We start from the raw sequence: 16,985 nt of genomic DNA on the forward strand, positions 1-16,985 counted from the left end.
AATCAATGGGAAAGATATCTTCAGGTGAGGATTAGCAAAACAAACAAACAAACAAAAAAAGTTCGTTTCAGCCTACAACCTGGAACTCTATCCTTCTCTCCTGCCATGAATGGGGCTGCCAGAGCCCTGCTCAGGTAGCTTGGGTTTGATTCAGTTCTGTGACCCAGCAGCTTTGAGATATTTAACATTTTCAACCCAGAGGCCTAACTTTGCTCCACAGTCATGATAGCGTGAAAGCATTAGAGCAGGAAACACCGTGGAACAAATACTCATTATTTTTGTGAGCAGTAACTGTGGTTCATTTTGGCCCGTATACTTTGGATATTTTCCTAGGCATTTATGTATATTGATATGAGCACTTTAGACTCTAACAGGATTTTTTTTCCTTAATATTTTCCATCACATCTTGCCTGTTTATTTTGTTCTGTCTATGGTGCTCAATTCTTTTATTCTAATAAAGTTATCCAGTTGCTGGTAGTAATGTTGACTTATCCTTTCAAGTATTTATTCCTTTTCTTCCTGTTGACTAAATCTTTAGAATGATGCTAAATAATAGTATTGGGGCCACCATCCTTGATTCATTAAATTAGGAATGGAGCCCGGCCAGTGTGGCACAGTGGTTGAGCATTGACCCACAAACCAAGAGGTCACCAGCTTGATTCCTGGTCAGGCCACATACCCAGGCTGTGGGCTCGATCCCAAGTGGGTGGCGTGCAAGAGGCAGCCAATCAATGTTTCTGTCTCATCATTGATGTTTCTATCTCTCCCTATCCCTTCCTCTTTCAGAAATAAATAAAAATATATTTTTAAAATTAGGAATGGAAATGCTTCTAGTATTTTACACTTAATCAGCTGTTGGATTACATTAGATATTTTTCCACATTAAGTAAGTGCATCTGTGTGTTGGGGGAACAGGGAAAGATATTAGACCCTCCCACCTCCAACCCACCCCAATCATCCTCGTGTTTTCCTTCAGTTACATGTATTACAGTACATTGCTTTTATATTTTTTGATTAAAAAATATCTGTTGAACCTAACATGTGCCAGGCACTGTGGTAGATGCTGAAAATATAATCATGAAGAAGGCACATCCTGCCTGATAGGAGTATCTAGTCTAACATGTGTTAGAGGCGGAATGAAGTCTTTGGTAACTTACTCACGTGGCTTCATTTCTGTAATGTCAATTTGATTAGAAATTTGGCTGGTTTCTTGAGAGGTAGGAGTCAGGGCTGGAACCCTGGTGGCAGTGACTGGTTGGAGTGGGGTCTGTGTGGCCCACCTGGGAGACTTCCATGTCACCATGGTGCTCCTTGTATTTCCAGTGACCTTGCTTCACCCACGATGGGAGCAGCAGAGAGTATGGACTTTGTAACTAGGTCTCCTAGCTTTTCCACTTTTGATCTCCATGCCCTTGGCCATTTTAACCTCTGAACCTCCATTTTCCTATCTGTAAAATGGGAGTAGCAACACCTACTTCAAAGTTTGTTGTTGAGATTAGAGGTGATGTAAGTAAAACACCCAGTACCTGCTCAATAAATGTTTTAGATTATTTCTCCTGCTACTACTTGTTGGAAATTTATAGCTGTTAATGTTATTGCCATGATTACATGTTTTTAACTTATGCTGGGCCAGAACTCGGCTTCTTGACCGCCTTGTTGGGTGCTTTTTCTCTGACCTTAACTCTGTGCCTTGACTCAGTTTCTCTCTGTGTGTCTGTCTCGCCCTCTCTTTCTTGTTCTGTATGCCCTATTTGCCTGTGTGCAGTTACAAGCTAGGGTGCCTGCTGTGGGTTGTTCAGCAATGTTTTACTGTTATAAAGCCCCTGAATATTTATTCCTCTTTTGTAGTGTTCAGATGGAAGTTCTTTCTTCAGTAGTTCTCAGAAGTGTGTCTCCTCTTCCTAAAGGACATTTGAGGCCAGTAGCTGGAAATCTTATAGTCAGTCATGAGCTATGTTTTGAAAGATGCATGTTAATTACATGGAAGTAAATATTACAGAACAGGAAACAGAATACTCTGAGGCTGTAAGCCGCAAGGTGGAAGGCAGAAAAGCCCAGAGCAGCATGGGCCTCACACAAAAGTCTGTTGTGTACACTGGGGGGAGTGGGTGGAGTCGGGGGGGGGGCAATAAGGGTCAAAATTACCTTCCCAGATTCTTTTTACAAACAGTGTTGCTCTGCTTACCTAGTTCATTTCCCAAGAGTTAGGTTGTGGCAAGAGGTCCATTAATTAGATGAATGATAAGTTGGACAAATTATTGAACATCTTTATGTCTTGCTTTCTTAATCTGTAAAATGGTGACACTAATAATTAGCTCATAGAGAGTGAAGATTAAAATAAATAATTCCTGGAACACATTTATTGCAATCTCTGTGAATTGAGTAAGCACTCAAAATAAATATTAATTACCTCTATTACTGCCATCTTCAAATTTGCTAAGATACCTTTCTTAGTGACTTTGAAAGTGATTTAGTCCATACTATGTTATTTTATTAGAAGTGAATGAATAGATTTACATTTAAGTCCAAGTACTTTCCATTTTTAATTTTTGTTGGGTCTGCTTTGGTCAGTTATTGGTGCTGAGACATTAAAATAAGCAATAAATATTCCAAAAAGTCAATTAGACAGAATAGATGTTTGCCAGAATATAAACAATTTCATTGGTCAGGGCTCATTGGTCAGGGCTCAACACCTAAAATATTTCACAAGATTGAGCACAGAGCAGTGAGCCGCATGAGTACCTGGCACAGAGTGATTTTCCCCCCGGTGTTCTGAGAATCTACCAAAGTCTTCACTGCCTGTCAAAACCCCGGATCCAGAACGTAACAGTAAAGCTGAGAGGATGGGGTACTACATACAACTGGTAACCCCTCCTTGAGCCACCTGAGGGCGGGAGGAGGAGCAGTACCCCCAGAAGGAGGGGTGCAGCTCCTGGGAGAAGGAAAGGATGGTGAGCAGACAGAACAGACCTTGTCTGAGGGCTGAGGACTCCCCTTCTTGGAGAGGACATGAGATTTAATGCTGATCCTGCACCTTTAACCTCCCTTTTCTGTGTTTAACTGCAAGCCTCTCCCATCTACCTGTCTTATTTATGTATCTTTAATTAGATAATGAAAAGTCACCATTTTCATGCAGAAAATAGAAATAAAAACAAATGATCCCACAAAATTTCTCATACTTCCATTGCTGAAGATACATTCTTTCGCCCCTGATCTGACCATGGGCCTTTGTTTCCTGTAAGATCGGTCTACTTTCAATTGTTGTGATCCATTATGTGCTTCTTACAAACATCAGAAGGAGTCTTTATCAGGCTTCACTGAGGCCTGGGGCATTCGTGTCTTTTTACTTAAGATAACTTCTTTGGGCTATATTTTTAGAGGTTGAATTATTGGAGCAAATAATATAAACTTTTAAGACTATTGTTATGTAACAGAAATTACATCCGAAAGGGAAGTACCAATTTTTATTCCTACAAAGTGATACATGAGAATATATCTATATATAGTGCCTAGAAAAGGGCCTCGTCATAGTAGGTGCTCAATACATATTTATTTAATGAATTAGTAAGTAAATGCATGAGTGAGGCTCTACCAGCTTCATGGTACCCTTCGTAGTGTGTTTTCATAAACTTTTTCCCCAGATTTTAAATTTTGTATTGTTGCCTTTCTACATTTGCCATTTAACCAGCAGTCCTCAGATCCTGTAATTGCTTGAACCACAGCCATGTTTTCAATGTTTATGTTTGCTTAAAACTACTTAGAATTAATTTCCTATTGTTACTGTAACAAGTTATCTGAAATTTAGCGGCTTAAAACAACACAGACTTGTTCTCCCATAGTTCTGGAGGGTATCATCTCACTGGGCTGCTTTCCTTCCAGGGGCTCTGGGACAACCGTTTCCTCGCATTTTCTAGCTCCTAGAGGCCACCTCACTCCCTAGCTTGTGTTCCCTTACTCCTTTGTCAAAGCCAGCGGCAGAGCATCTTCAAACTCTTCCCTTGGTCTCACTCCTGCTCTTTCTCTCACTCCCCCCCCCCCACCCCCATTCCTTTATAAGCACTCTGGAGATTACTTTGGGGCCACCCAAATAATGCATGATAATCCCTTCTTCTCAAGACCCTTAATCACAGTCCGAAAGTCCCTTTTGCCATTTAAGGTAACATTCATAGGCCCTGGGATTAGGATGTGGACATCTTTGGGGATGAGGGCCATTGTTCTGCCTGCCACATACTTTATGTTTGCTGTTGTTCATCTCTATTTTGAAATCTAATTCTTTTAAGATATTTCTCAAAAGCTACCTTCTAAAAGAAACATCTAAGCATTCCCTTCAGTCTTCTCTCTGCTCCTGGTGAATATTGCTGTCTTTCTGAGATAAATGATGTGTTCTTTCTTATGCATCTAAATTATGTATATACATGTATGTCTGTCCCACTGAATCTCCATCTTGTTGAAGGCAGGGACCTTCATGTTTAGTTCATATCCTGAACTATTAACTTACCTCAGATTTTTGCCTTGAACTTATTATGTGTTAAAAGTATTTATTAAATTTCACTTAAACAATTATTGGTGTAAAGAAAAGGAGCTTAATATTTTTAGAAATTTGTTGTTAGGAAGAAAATGCATTTCAACTTACATATTTGAAATCATGATGTCCTATTGACAGTGTAGGGGCCCTGTCCAGAGTGTGCCGGCTGTTCAAAGCCAATCTGAGTGTGGGAATCCTAATCAGAGTGTTCAAGGCTAATTTGCTGTATGCAGGTGCAAAAGCAAGGACACAGCAATCTTACTTACCCACTGACGGCTCAGGCATGCCTTTCTGTAACCCAAATATTGGTGTCACTATTTGGAAAGAAGCCTCCTTTGTCTAAGTTAGTCTAAAGATGTGTTACTGACCATCCGAGGCTAGGCTGCTTTTATATAGGGGCGGCTGCTCTGTATGTGTTTGCTACTGTATTAGTAAGGGCTACTGTGTGAGCAGTAGTTCCTATGTTTGCTGGACTGCTTTATGTGACAGCTTTGTTAGCTGCTGCCTTGTAAGGCTACTTTGAAGAATTGTTTTGTCTAATGGCTCCTTGTTAGCAATGGCTACATAGTCTGCAATAAAGCCTCTCTTATACACCTATGACGGCTCATTACTTCTTCATCTCATACCCGATGCCCATGACGGTCCAGTCCCTGCCCGAGGGACTCGGACACAACAGTTGGCATAGTCGGCAGGATGAAGGAGTGAGTACTTCCCAACAGACAGTTACTTGAATTAACTTGTAAGACAGCATCTGGCAGACAAAGGGAAGCTACCCTCTAATAATTTTCTAGCCGTTGATTGGTACAGAGCGGTGGAGAAGGTACAAGGCATTGGTATGTGGGGCACATGAGCCACGGGTGTCTGTATGCACATTGAACATATCTGATGGGGTGTACCCTGGAACTGGTGTTGAGAGTCAAATAAGCAAAATATTCTCCTTATTTTTTGATGATTAGTAGTTAATACATTTAAAATGTAGACCGAAACTTTATAGTAAATAGGGGGCAAAAGGTTTGAATGAAATATTATCTTGAAAAGTAATGCTGAAATTATAAAACTTTATTTTATAACATTTTTAAATTATAAAGAACTAATGTAATGCCTTATTACCCAAGTTCATAACTATGTAATTACTAGGGGCCCAATGCACGAATTTGTGCACCTTGAAAGGAACTGTGGGCTGCGAGGCTGTGGTAGGCACAGGGGTGGGTCTCGGCCTATCCTCAGCGCCCCGCCTGGCCCCTCCCCCTGTGGTCCCTGGTCCCCTATCTGCCGGCAGTTTCACTCTTGCCGCCGCTGCTCCCATGTGCTCATGGTGCCGGCCCCACTTGCACCCACTGAAGGCATAGAGCAATTAGGGCCGGCACCAGCAGTGGGTACCAGCAGGGCCGACACCATTAGCGGGTGCGAGCTGCTGTTGCTGCTCCGATCGCCCCCCAGGAGCAGGGAGAGGTGGAGAAGCCCTCAGGGGCGATCAGGGTCTGCAGCCACTGCTTGCACCTGCTGATGGTACCAAGCAATTGGACCAGCGCCAGGCACCAGCAGCAGGTGCTAGCGGCGGCTCTGGCGCCGGCTGTGGGTGCGAGCGGGGCCGTTGCCGGCAGTGGGTGCGAGAGGCGGCTGCTGGCCCTGATCTCCCCTCAGGAGCAGGGGGAGGTGGAGAAGCCCTGAGGGGCGATTGGGCCCGGCAGCCGCTGCTCGCACCCGCTGATGGCACCGAGCAATTGAGACTGGCACCCGGCGCCAGCAGTGGGTGCGAGCGGTGGTTCTGGCACCAGCAGCAGATATGAGTGGGGCTGGCGCCAGCAACAGGTGCAAGCGCCGGGCAGGACCGTGGTGTGAGGGAGCAAAGAATTTTCAGTAACCACCAGAGGCTCGCACACCTGGTCCACCATCCTGCAGCGGCTGACGCCTGCTATGTTCCGCATACGCCCCCTGGTGGTCAGCGCACGTCATAGGAACTGGTTATTCGGTTGTTCCACCATTCAGTCTATTTGCATATTAGCCTTTTATTATAGAGGATTCATATTGTGTGCTTTCAAGTTGGTATAATATGACCTGGTATTCCAGTATGATCTTCTGAGAAGTTAGTGTAAGTTGTTGTAAAACCTCTGTTGTAATATCTTCTGTTTCTTTTAGTCGGCACAGAACCTGCCTATTCCTGCCTCCCCCCCACTCCAGTGTCCCAAGGAAAGAGTGGCATCAGTTGGCAGGCTGTTTGATATTCAGAAAGGAGTGGATTTTACACTGTTGGAATCTGCACACCATGGGAAAATACTTTTTGGTTGAAAATAGATTTTAAAATGTGTAACTTGTTATGGGAACAATTGATAGGAAGACAGGAAAGTTTCTGTGACAAAATTTTGAAAGCTCAGTCTTTTAGCAGCATTTTCCTTTGATTTTCTTAATTGACTGAATTCTTAGTAACTACAAATTGAGACTACAGCTGCCGCTGCAGGTAGACTGCCGGCCTGCCTTCAAGTTAAGCGTTCTATAAGCTGGGACAGGCGGATGCTTATCGTCTATGAACTACGGCAGGTGCAGACTATGAGACTTAGTCACTTCCTCTTTCACCCTGTCAACATCTCATTTGCTTTATGATTAGTTGTCTTTTCTGCTTTTCCTGCTACAATATGAACTTTTTGGAACAGGCACCACATCTTTTAAACTTTCGTTTCCCAGCACGTACCTTCTCATGGGTACTTCCTAAGTGCTTTGAAGCGAATCTACTCATTCCTAAGACTTGTTTTCTAGCACATCACTCCAAAAATGTGGTCATATCTGGATATGTTAAAGAGAATTCTTTTCCTTTATGTTTTTTTTTTTTTAAAATACATCTCTAGGTCAAGTAGAGCCTATTAACTTAAATTGGATAAGTCAGCCGCTTATCCTCTTGTAGCATATTTTCATCTGATTTTTACGATGCAGGGGAAAGTAAAAAATTGTGTAAATGTGGGTATGATGCACATTACTTATTTGATTCATTTATTAAAACTGGTGGCAGTAGCCCTAGCTGGTTTGGCTCAGTGGATAGAGCATCGACCTGCGGACTGAAGGGTCCTGGGTTCGATTCCAGTCAAGGGCACATGCCTGGGTTGCAGGCTTGATCCCCAGTAGGGGGCATGCAGGAGGCAGCCAATCAATGATTCTTTCTCATCATTGATGTTTCTATCTCTCTCTCCCTCTCCCTTCCTCTCTGAAATCAATAAAAACATTTTAAAAAAAAACTGGTGGCAGTGCTTTTAGGGCAACTTCTTTCGTTCTCTTCAGTATTCTCAATGTCAGCATGTGGTGCTTCACTGAACTGACTTGTATGTTTTTACTTTTCTCTGGATTACATTGAAACCAGGTGGGAATTCCTCCCCATTTGCTTTCTTTTTTAAATGCTACGTTTGGTCTTTGTATATTTTAATTGCATTTTTCTCTTGTTTCAAACCAAGGGAACCAAAGCTCCTTTCGAAATATATGCCTTTTTGTGTGTTTTGAGTCAAGATGTTTTTAATGAAATTTAGGGTAGGATGAGTAAAAATCTTGGGATAAACTGATTTTTATATCTATTGTGTCATAGTGTCTAAAGGCTGATCAGGGATTCTTATCCTGAGATTCTTGGATGTTTTCTCAGAGTGCACAAGCCTGAAATGTGCTTACTGTGTGGGTGTGTGTGTGTATACACACATACATTTACAAGAGTTGGCAAAAGTAGGTTTACAGTTTTGAGTACCCAAAACACAGTTTATAGTTGTATTATTACTTATTTTTGTGTTATATGTTTTTGACTGCCATTTTTCATGTTTGTTGTTTCTAGTGCAGTGGGTCTTTGATTAGCAGCCCCTCCTCACCCGGTACCCTCACACACGTTGTTTCTTACAATTCCTCATTGAACTGGGCGATTTGATAACCTGGCTTGAGTGAATTATTGAGGGACACTGTGAGTGATGGCCCGAGGAGACAACAGTGGAGTGAAGTGCTTGGGCTTTGTAACAGCTGTTCTTGATATTCGGTGGTCTGTTTCCCTTCCATCTGCTTTTGGAATTGAATTCTGGAGGATTCATGGGGCTAGATCAGTGATGGCGAACCTTTTGAGCTCGGCGTGTCAGCATTTTGAAAAACCCTAACTTAACTCTGGTGCTGTGTCACATATAGAAATTTTTTTTATATTTGCAACCATAGTAAAACAAAGATTTATATTTTTGATATTTATTTTATATATTTAAATGCCATTTAACAGAAAAATCAACCAAAAAAATGAGTTCGCGTGTCACCTCTGACATGCGTGTCATAGGTTCGCCATCACTGGGCTAGGTTATGATCCTGTGTAAGTGAAGGCCTATGGAGGGGCTAGGCTATGATCCCGTGCAAGTGAAGGCCTATGGAGGGGGCTAGGTTATGATCCTGTGTAAGTGAAGGCCTATGGAGGGGCTAGGCTATGATCCCGTGTAAGTGAAGGCCTATGGAGGGGGCTAGGTTATGATCCCGTGTAAGTGAAGGCCTATGGAGGGGGCTAGGTTATGATCCTGTGTAAGTGAAGGCCTATGGAGGGGGCTAGGCTATGATCCTGTGTAAGTGAAGGCCTATGGAGGGGCTAGGCTATGATCCTGTGTAAGTGAAGGCCTATGGAGGGGGCTAGGCTATGATCCCGTGTAAGTGAAGGCCTATGGAGGGGGTAGTTACGATCCTGTGTAAGTGAAGGCCTATGGAGGGGCTAGGCTATGATCCTGTGTAAGTGAAGGCCTATGGAGGGGCTAGGCTATGATCCTGTGTAAGTGAAGGCCTATGGAGGGGGCTAGGCTATGATCCCGTGTAAGTGAAGGGCTATGGAGGGGGTAGTTACGATCCTGTGTAAGTGAAGGCCTATGGAGGGGGTAGTTACGATCCTGTGTAAGTGAAGGCATATAGAATTCTCATTCTCTTGCAATTGTCACAGATTCACCTGTTCTGAGTAAATGCTGCCCTTCCTTATGACTAAAGTTTTACTCTTTATATTTTAATTACGAAAGATTTGGGAACATTTTCTAAAACGACTGTAATAAAATATAACAAAAAAGCATTCAAACTTTAGATATTGCATTGCTTGCTTTTCCCTACTCTCATTGGGTGAATGCGCATTTGTTTCTGGCTGGTACTCATTTCTCTTGGTCATTAGGTTGCCCCCAGTGATGAAGCTGTGGTGACATTATTGTGTGAATGGGCTGTGAGCTGTAAACGGTCCGGCAAGCACAGGGCGATGGCAGTGGCGAAACTCTTGGAGAAGAGGCAAGCGGAAATCGAGGCCGAGGTGGGTGTTCCTGTCTGCTTGTTGAATGCCATCATTTAAACATTATGTTTTGGGAAGGATTCTTTTTTCTTATCCTCATTATACTATATTTTTTCTTTTAAAGGAAAAAGGGAGAATGTACAAATTCATGGCAGGATCTCTCTAAGATTCTCTGTTAACGAAGTCAATAGTTCATATACTGGACTAACTTACAATTATCTTTTATTTTTATTTTTTCTCTATTGATTAAGGTACTACATATGTGTCCATATCCCCCATTGTCTCTCCCCCCAACCCCCCACTCTTGCCCTCACCCCCCTGTTGTCTGTGTCCATTGGTTGGGCTTATATGCATGCATACACGTCCTTTGGTTGATCTCTCCCCCTTACCCCTACCTTCCCCTACCTTCCCTCTGAGGTTTGACAGTCTGATCGATGCTTCTCTGTCTCTGGATCTGTTTTTGTTCATCATTTTATGTTGTTCATTAGATTTCACAAATGAGTGAGATCATGTGACATTATCTTTCTCTGACTGGCTTATTTTGCTTAGCATAATGCTCTCCAGTTCCATCCATGCTGTTGCAAATGGTAAGAATTCCTTCTTTTTTACCGCAGCATGGTATTCCATTGTGTAGATGTACCATTGTTTTTTAATCCACTCATCTGCTGATGGGCACTTAGCCTGTTTCCAAATCTTAGCTATGGTGAATTGTGCTGCTATGAACATAGGGGTGCCCTTTACCACAAGTGACATCATCAGATATATGCACATAAGGGTGCATATATCCTTTCTGAGTGATGTTTCTAGTTTCTTGGGATATAGTCCTAGAAGTGGGATCACTGGGTCAAATGGGAGTTCCATTTTTAGTTTTTTGAGGAAGCTCCATACTGTTCTCCACAGTGGCTGCACCAGTCTGCATTCCCACCACCAGTGCACGAGGGTTCCTTTTTCTCTGCATCCTTGCCAGCACTTGTCGTTTGTTGAACAATTATCTTTTAAAACAAAACTTTAATATCTAAGAACAAAGAACTCTTCCTTTGCGAGGTTAAGATACATACACACAAGTATATATATATATATATATATATATATATATATATATATATCTTATTATATATGTTTGTGTATATATTTTTATATTATGGATTTTAAAGCCACATAATATTTTAGTGGAACCAGAAGTGCTTTGCCTATGAATTTATAGGTAGCAGTTTGTATTATTTTTTGAGATTGTGTTCTGGCCCCAGAGAAGGCAATTATGGCCTCAGCAGTAGATTATTATGGGAAAACAGAGCTAGCTTCATAAACATGAGCTTTTGTTGAAGGGAACATTTTTAAGCGAGCCTCTTTTTGTGCCTGTGAAATTCTGCAGGGTCAGCTCTGGAGAAGGTGTGATTTGACCAGGCCACTTCCTCTCTCACCTCGACACCTGTTGGGCCTCCTACCTTGTTTCTTCATAGCTAGACCCATCTTTTCAAAGTGGGAACAGATCACACTGTCCCCTTACTAAAACTCCATGGTGGGTCCTTACATGGCCCACAGAGCCTCGAGGGCTGCCCTACCTGCCTCTCCCCCCGCCATCTCCTACCTTTTTCCTCTGGGACACACATGACTGCAGACGCCTTGGACTTTCTGTCTGTCCCTCCATCACTCCAAACTCGCTTTTATCTTTGGGTCTTTGCCCCTGCTGTTTCTTCTGGTGGCACACCCTGCTCCCCAATTTTCACATGGCCAGTTTCTTTCTGCCATTCCTATTTCAGAAAGTGTCACTGTCTTTGTAGCATCCCCAGCTCAACATGTGTCACCTCCTCAGTCACTCTTCTCACATCACTCTGTTTTACTTTCCTCAGTGGCTTATTGTTTAACACCTGCCTGCCTCTGGGATGTAAGCTCAACAATAGGAACCCGAGTACCCAGAGTAGTGCTCAGTGCATAGTAGATGCTCAATAAATGTTGCATGAATGGATGAGCACTTAGCTGGCTCTCTGTTACTGACAATGCACCTACTTCCTATGAAGCTATTAAAAAACGAAATAGGAAGGATGTTTTCATTGATATCTCTTTTTGGAAGGTACCGTTCACCAGATACAAAAGATCATGTTGTTGAAATTGGGGCTTGAAGATATTGATATTAAGGTGTAAGACACGAGCCCATTTTGCAATGTGCAAATTAGAAAGAAGGGTTTCATTGCTTTTTTTCTATACATTTATGAATAGACTATTCTACAAGTGAATTGAAATGATAAAAGTTTAGTAACTAAAGTTGAATTCTCAGATTTCATTGTTGCTTCTGGATTGTTGTTGTCATTCCCTCCCTCCACCCATTGTGTCCCAGAATGAACACACACACACACACACACACACACACAATCAATTTCAGAAGAGGTTCACACACATTGCTTTGTAATTTTAATAGGTGTAACTGTATTCTTTCAGAGATGTTTAAGATAATTGATTTCTAATTAACATCAAAATTTGACCTTTATAAAGAAAGGATGGCTTGGAGAAATATGTTAATATAGTAATTAATAACTTAATATTGAAGAATAAGGATCAAAGGGATATTGAAGAGAATAAAAAACAAGGATCTGATTGCTTCTAAACTATTTTTTTTCTGGTTTTGTACTAAGTTTTATCTTTTTTAAAAAATTAATAATTCATTTAAAGAATAGTTTATTGATTTTTAGAAAGGAAAGATGGGAGAGGGAGAGGAAGAGAAAGAGAGAAACATCAATGTGAGAGGGTAACATTGATTGGCTGCCTCCTGCATGTCCCCTATGAGGATTGAGCCTGAAACTCCGGACATGTGCCCTGACCAGGAATCGAACCGGCAATCTCTCAGTGCTCGGGATGACACCCACCTGAGCCACACCAGCCAGGGCAGTAAGTTCTATCTTAGGAGTACACAGGTTGAACAGTTTCTCTAGATGTGTTTCATGAACTGTGGAGAGTCCCAGAGGTTCTGAGAGATCTCATTGGTAAAATGTGATGAATAAGTGAAAGAACCTTATTGGGGGAATTATGTTAGCTTTCTTATTCCACACCACACTTCTCCACACACACTTGTAAATACCCCCACCTGACCAAAACAAACACAAAAGAATGGAACTCAATAATACATTGCCAAACATTTCTTAGGGGGAATACAGTTAAGCATGAGCTATTTAAAAATGATGACCTCAAATTATTTTTAGCAGTTGGTACAGGAATACTGAGTAGTGTATTTTGTACTATGTTGTGTATTTAATGGATGCTCATACAGTACTGTGTAGAGTTTATAATTCAGATGAATAATGTTTTTCAGGGGTATGGTTTGAAATCATTTCAATTGTTCTGGATTAGCTTCCTGAACTTGTAAAATTATATTTACCTACTATGCATGGCCTACAAATATATAGAGAAAACTCAATTAATTTATATTTTATCTGAGAACTTAAATTTTAATGAGAAACTAACCTATTCATGACCAACAGTGACCATACTTGTCCTTTATAACTTACTGTGCTTGTTTACTTTTAATCTTTAGAGATGTGGGGAGTCAGAGGTCTTAGATGAGAAGGAGTCCATTTCTTCTGCGTCTCTTGCTGGATCTAGTTTGCCTGTTTTCCAGAATGTTCTGCTAAGGTTTTTAGATACACAGGCCCCCTCATTGTGTAAGTAAATCTCTTTGCTTTTAGATCTTAAATAAGGGAATGGCCTCCACCCCCTTCTTTTAAAGCTGTTTCTTCTTTCTTTAAATTTTTATTTGCATCTTATCAGAAGTTCTTGGCACTGAATATAATGTATATTTTACTGAACAAAATTTTGTGGCATGTTTTCAATGGATATTTTTGTGCAATTTTAAAATTAGGTGAACTTCAAAGGTTTAAAATTTTGTAGAGTTTAAAAATAAAGTGCCTCCTTCCTTTGTAATTAGTGGACTAATTTTCCCTTTATAGATCTTTCTTATCAAAATAGAGGAGCTAAGATGTTTCACTGTATATTGTGATTTGGAAATTTCTCTTTTCAAACCATTTTCTAAATTTTTTATTTTCTAACTTTGCATCTTAAAAGGTGGGTAGAGGGTGGGAATCAAATAACAGTACTTTATAACAAGGTCCTAGATACAAGGAAATTATTTGTAAAGATGGTTGGCTGCTTGCTAACTCTCTCTTGGATGTTCATGTCATCTTATATTCTTTTTCTTTTATTCTGTAGTTGGTGGCAAGTTGAGGGTTTGGGGAATAAACCACCCAGTAGGTTCATACTGTGGGTGCCACTTTAAAAAATCTTTGTGTGAGCTAAATGGGCTTGATCTTATTCTGAGGCTTTTATGTGTCAGAGTGCAGCAGGGAGGGTCTTAGGATAGATAGTGATAGAACAACAGAAAAATGGCAAAGAGTGAAAAGTGATAGAAAAGGGAGAAAAAGAGTGGAGGGAGGGGAAGGAAGATGTTTGTGAAGAAGAAAAAGGTAAAGCATCTAGAAATAGCCCTGCTTCCAATTCCTCTGAGAAGGGCCTCCTTTTGGGTTGAGTGATGCCTAGGGGTCTTTAGTTATTTTGTGGCTGGTCGAGTTCAGAGGAAGAGAAAGAGCTGGAGTCAAGCTGATTGTTGGAATGTAGGGAGAGAAATGAAACATGGAAGTGAAGCAGGGAAATGAGAAGACAGGAGATATACCGGATAGAGAGTATATTGCCAGTAGTGGAAATTAGCAGCTCTAACGTCTCTTGTGTCCGGGGGAGACACACGTTTGCCCTGGGCTTCCTTGTCCGACCCACTCCTGTTCTCTCTCTGGGAAATACGTCCTTCTCTGCCACTGCTTGTTCTGGATTCCATTTTCTGTCAGAGAAGCTGCTTGTGTCTCCGTGCAGAGGCTGCTGTATTGAATGTGGTGGTGGACGAGAGCAGGCATTTAGGTGTCAGGTTTAATGTTCCCTAGATGCTCTGTTCGTCTCTGTGTTTGCAAGTGTGCTGGGACTGGGGCTGAGCTTTGCAGGGTTAGCCTTAACATTTTTAACCTCTCAAAGGTACAGATACAAAGTTTTAGAGTGCAGTTACAATATTAAAAGTCATAATGTAAATTAAATAGACTGGTTATGAATTAAAAAAGACAGAAGAGCTTCTGTCTATGCTCTTTGAATTTCATTTTCCCTTTTTCTTTTCAGTGGATCCCGCTCATTTTTTAAATTTTAATTACCATTTGAATTGTGGTTCTGTTGTGAAATCTCCTTGGGAAAAATGTATAATGTGCCCCACAAATACACAGACACACTCAAACTCTGAAAGCAGCCACAAGCAGTTTTAGTGATAAAACCAGAGGACAGCAATCTTGGCCTGTGTTTTTGTTTTGTTTTGTTTTTAACTTCAAATTCTGTGTGTTTATATTATTATTTAAATGACTATTCATTTGCCAGGGCCCACTATCTTTAAACTTGAAGTTGTACTTAGCATACTGGATAGTATTTTTAATTGCAGTGGGACAGTCAAAACCTGTGAGCCATTTCTATACAAAACAATAGTGCCTCATAGGAAATTTGGCAATAATCGTTGATTTTGTAAAAAAAAATTGTGAAAAGTGGTGCTAATATTGTTAAGCCTTAGCAATATTTTTATAAAATTTATTTACCTTTTAACGAGATCAGTGGAAACTGAATTTTTGATGGAATTGTTTCTATAGCGGATCCAAACAGTGAATGTGAGAAGGCGGAGTTTGTGAACCTGGTGCTGCTCTTCTGCGAGTTCATCCGGCACGATGTCTTCTCTCACGACGCTTACATGTGCACCCTCATCTCCCGGGGAGACCTGTCCGTCACCTCCTCCACTCGGCCACGGTCGCCTTCGGGAGAAAATGCAGATGAGCACTACCCCAAGGATCATGACATGAAGATGGAGGTATGGCCCTGGGAGGGTGTGCCTGCTCCCCTCATTTCCCCAACCTGCTCCGAAGGATGTGTGATGGAAGGGTGATCACTTTTTTTTAAAAAAAATATATATTTTATTGATTTTTTACAGAGAGGAAGGGAGAGGGATAGAGAGTTAGAAACATCAATGAGAGAGAAACATCGATCAGCTGCCTCCTGCACATTTCCCACTGGGGATGTGCCCGCAACCAAGGTACATGCCCTTGACCGGAATCGAACCTGGGATCCTTCAGTCCGCAGACCGACGCTCTATCCACTGAGCCAAACCAGTCAGGGCTGGTGATCACTTTTTAATTGTATTCTCTTGTTTCAAAGCTCATGTATCTCTACTTCTGCTCACAAAAAAACAGACTATAATTTACATCTTCCAGAGTTTTCTTTTGGATACTCTAAAACTATTAATGAAAAGATTTGACAGGCCATAATATCTTTCTTTGGATTAAAAATATGTGCTTCCAGTTTTATGTATTTCTAATCCCCAGTTTCCTTTAATGTTTGTCTCAAAAATGGACTTGTTTTGACCCTAAAGTCCTGGTTTAGTGTTCATTCTAAGGAGCATCTTCCCTGATGTATTTTGTTCATTAATTGTACCAGTCTTTTATACATAGTGGGAAATTCTGTGTTAGTCTTAACACATTATGTCTTCATTCAATGAATGAAAAATTTAATATCTATTTCTCAAATGTTTTAAAGTTAAGTTGTTCTTTTCAACAAATTATTTTATGCAGTGAGTATGAATTTATAATTTTCTGCCAATTTCTGATATTTTGGACATTGTTCCAGATACTTATTGAAATTTTCAAGGCAAAAAAACATGAAGTTGGTGATGGGAAATAGTAGAAAATGGTGAGAGATTATGACAATTCCTTAACAATAAAACCTCTTGTTGGTTGTATGAGAGTTTAAGTATATAATATTATATTTTTTAAACCAGCACCTATACTTGTAATTTAAAAACCTGACATTAGAATTATACACATTGATTCATAGTTTATACTCTTAAGATTTGGTGACTAAATGGTATAGGAATTTAAAAAAATCTTTAGTGTAAATACATTTGTTTCTAAATTTGTCCACAGTATAAGTTATATAGGGTGAAAAAATTAAAGCTACTTTACCTGTTTAGGCTTTTTCTATGTTTCTGATTTTTCTTTTTTTGTTCTTCAATATCAAGATATCTTAGCTTAGATTTTTCTTACTAAGAAAAGTTGGTGAGCATGTGACTGGGAATAGCCCAGGGAAGGAGATTATGGTCAGTTTGTTTTTATCAGGACCTTCCTGTGCTCTTCCCTTAAAAAAATCATG

General features: G+C 40.7%; 1 protein-coding gene across 1 annotated transcript in view; it reads left to right on the forward strand.

Annotated features, from left to right (window-relative positions):
• The window catches only part of LOC111827495 (mediator of RNA polymerase II transcription subunit 12-like protein), a 43,259-nt gene that overhangs the window by 20,932 nt on the left and 5,342 nt on the right, over positions 1 to 16,985 (forward strand). The window contains exons 5-7 of the mRNA XM_023760178.1: positions 9,669 to 9,800; positions 13,306 to 13,432; positions 15,437 to 15,651. Coding sequence (XP_023615946.1) covers positions 9,750 to 9,800; positions 13,306 to 13,432; positions 15,437 to 15,651 — 393 coding nt within the window. The 5' untranslated portion in view covers positions 9,669 to 9,749. The remainder of the gene's footprint in view (positions 1 to 9,668; positions 9,801 to 13,305; positions 13,433 to 15,436; positions 15,652 to 16,985) is intronic.

The sequence above is a fragment of the Myotis lucifugus genome, unplaced genomic scaffold (assembly GCF_000147115.1).
Source record: "Myotis lucifugus unplaced genomic scaffold, Myoluc2.0 scaffold_175, whole genome shotgun sequence".
NCBI lineage: Eukaryota > Metazoa > Chordata > Mammalia > Chiroptera > Vespertilionidae > Myotis > Myotis lucifugus.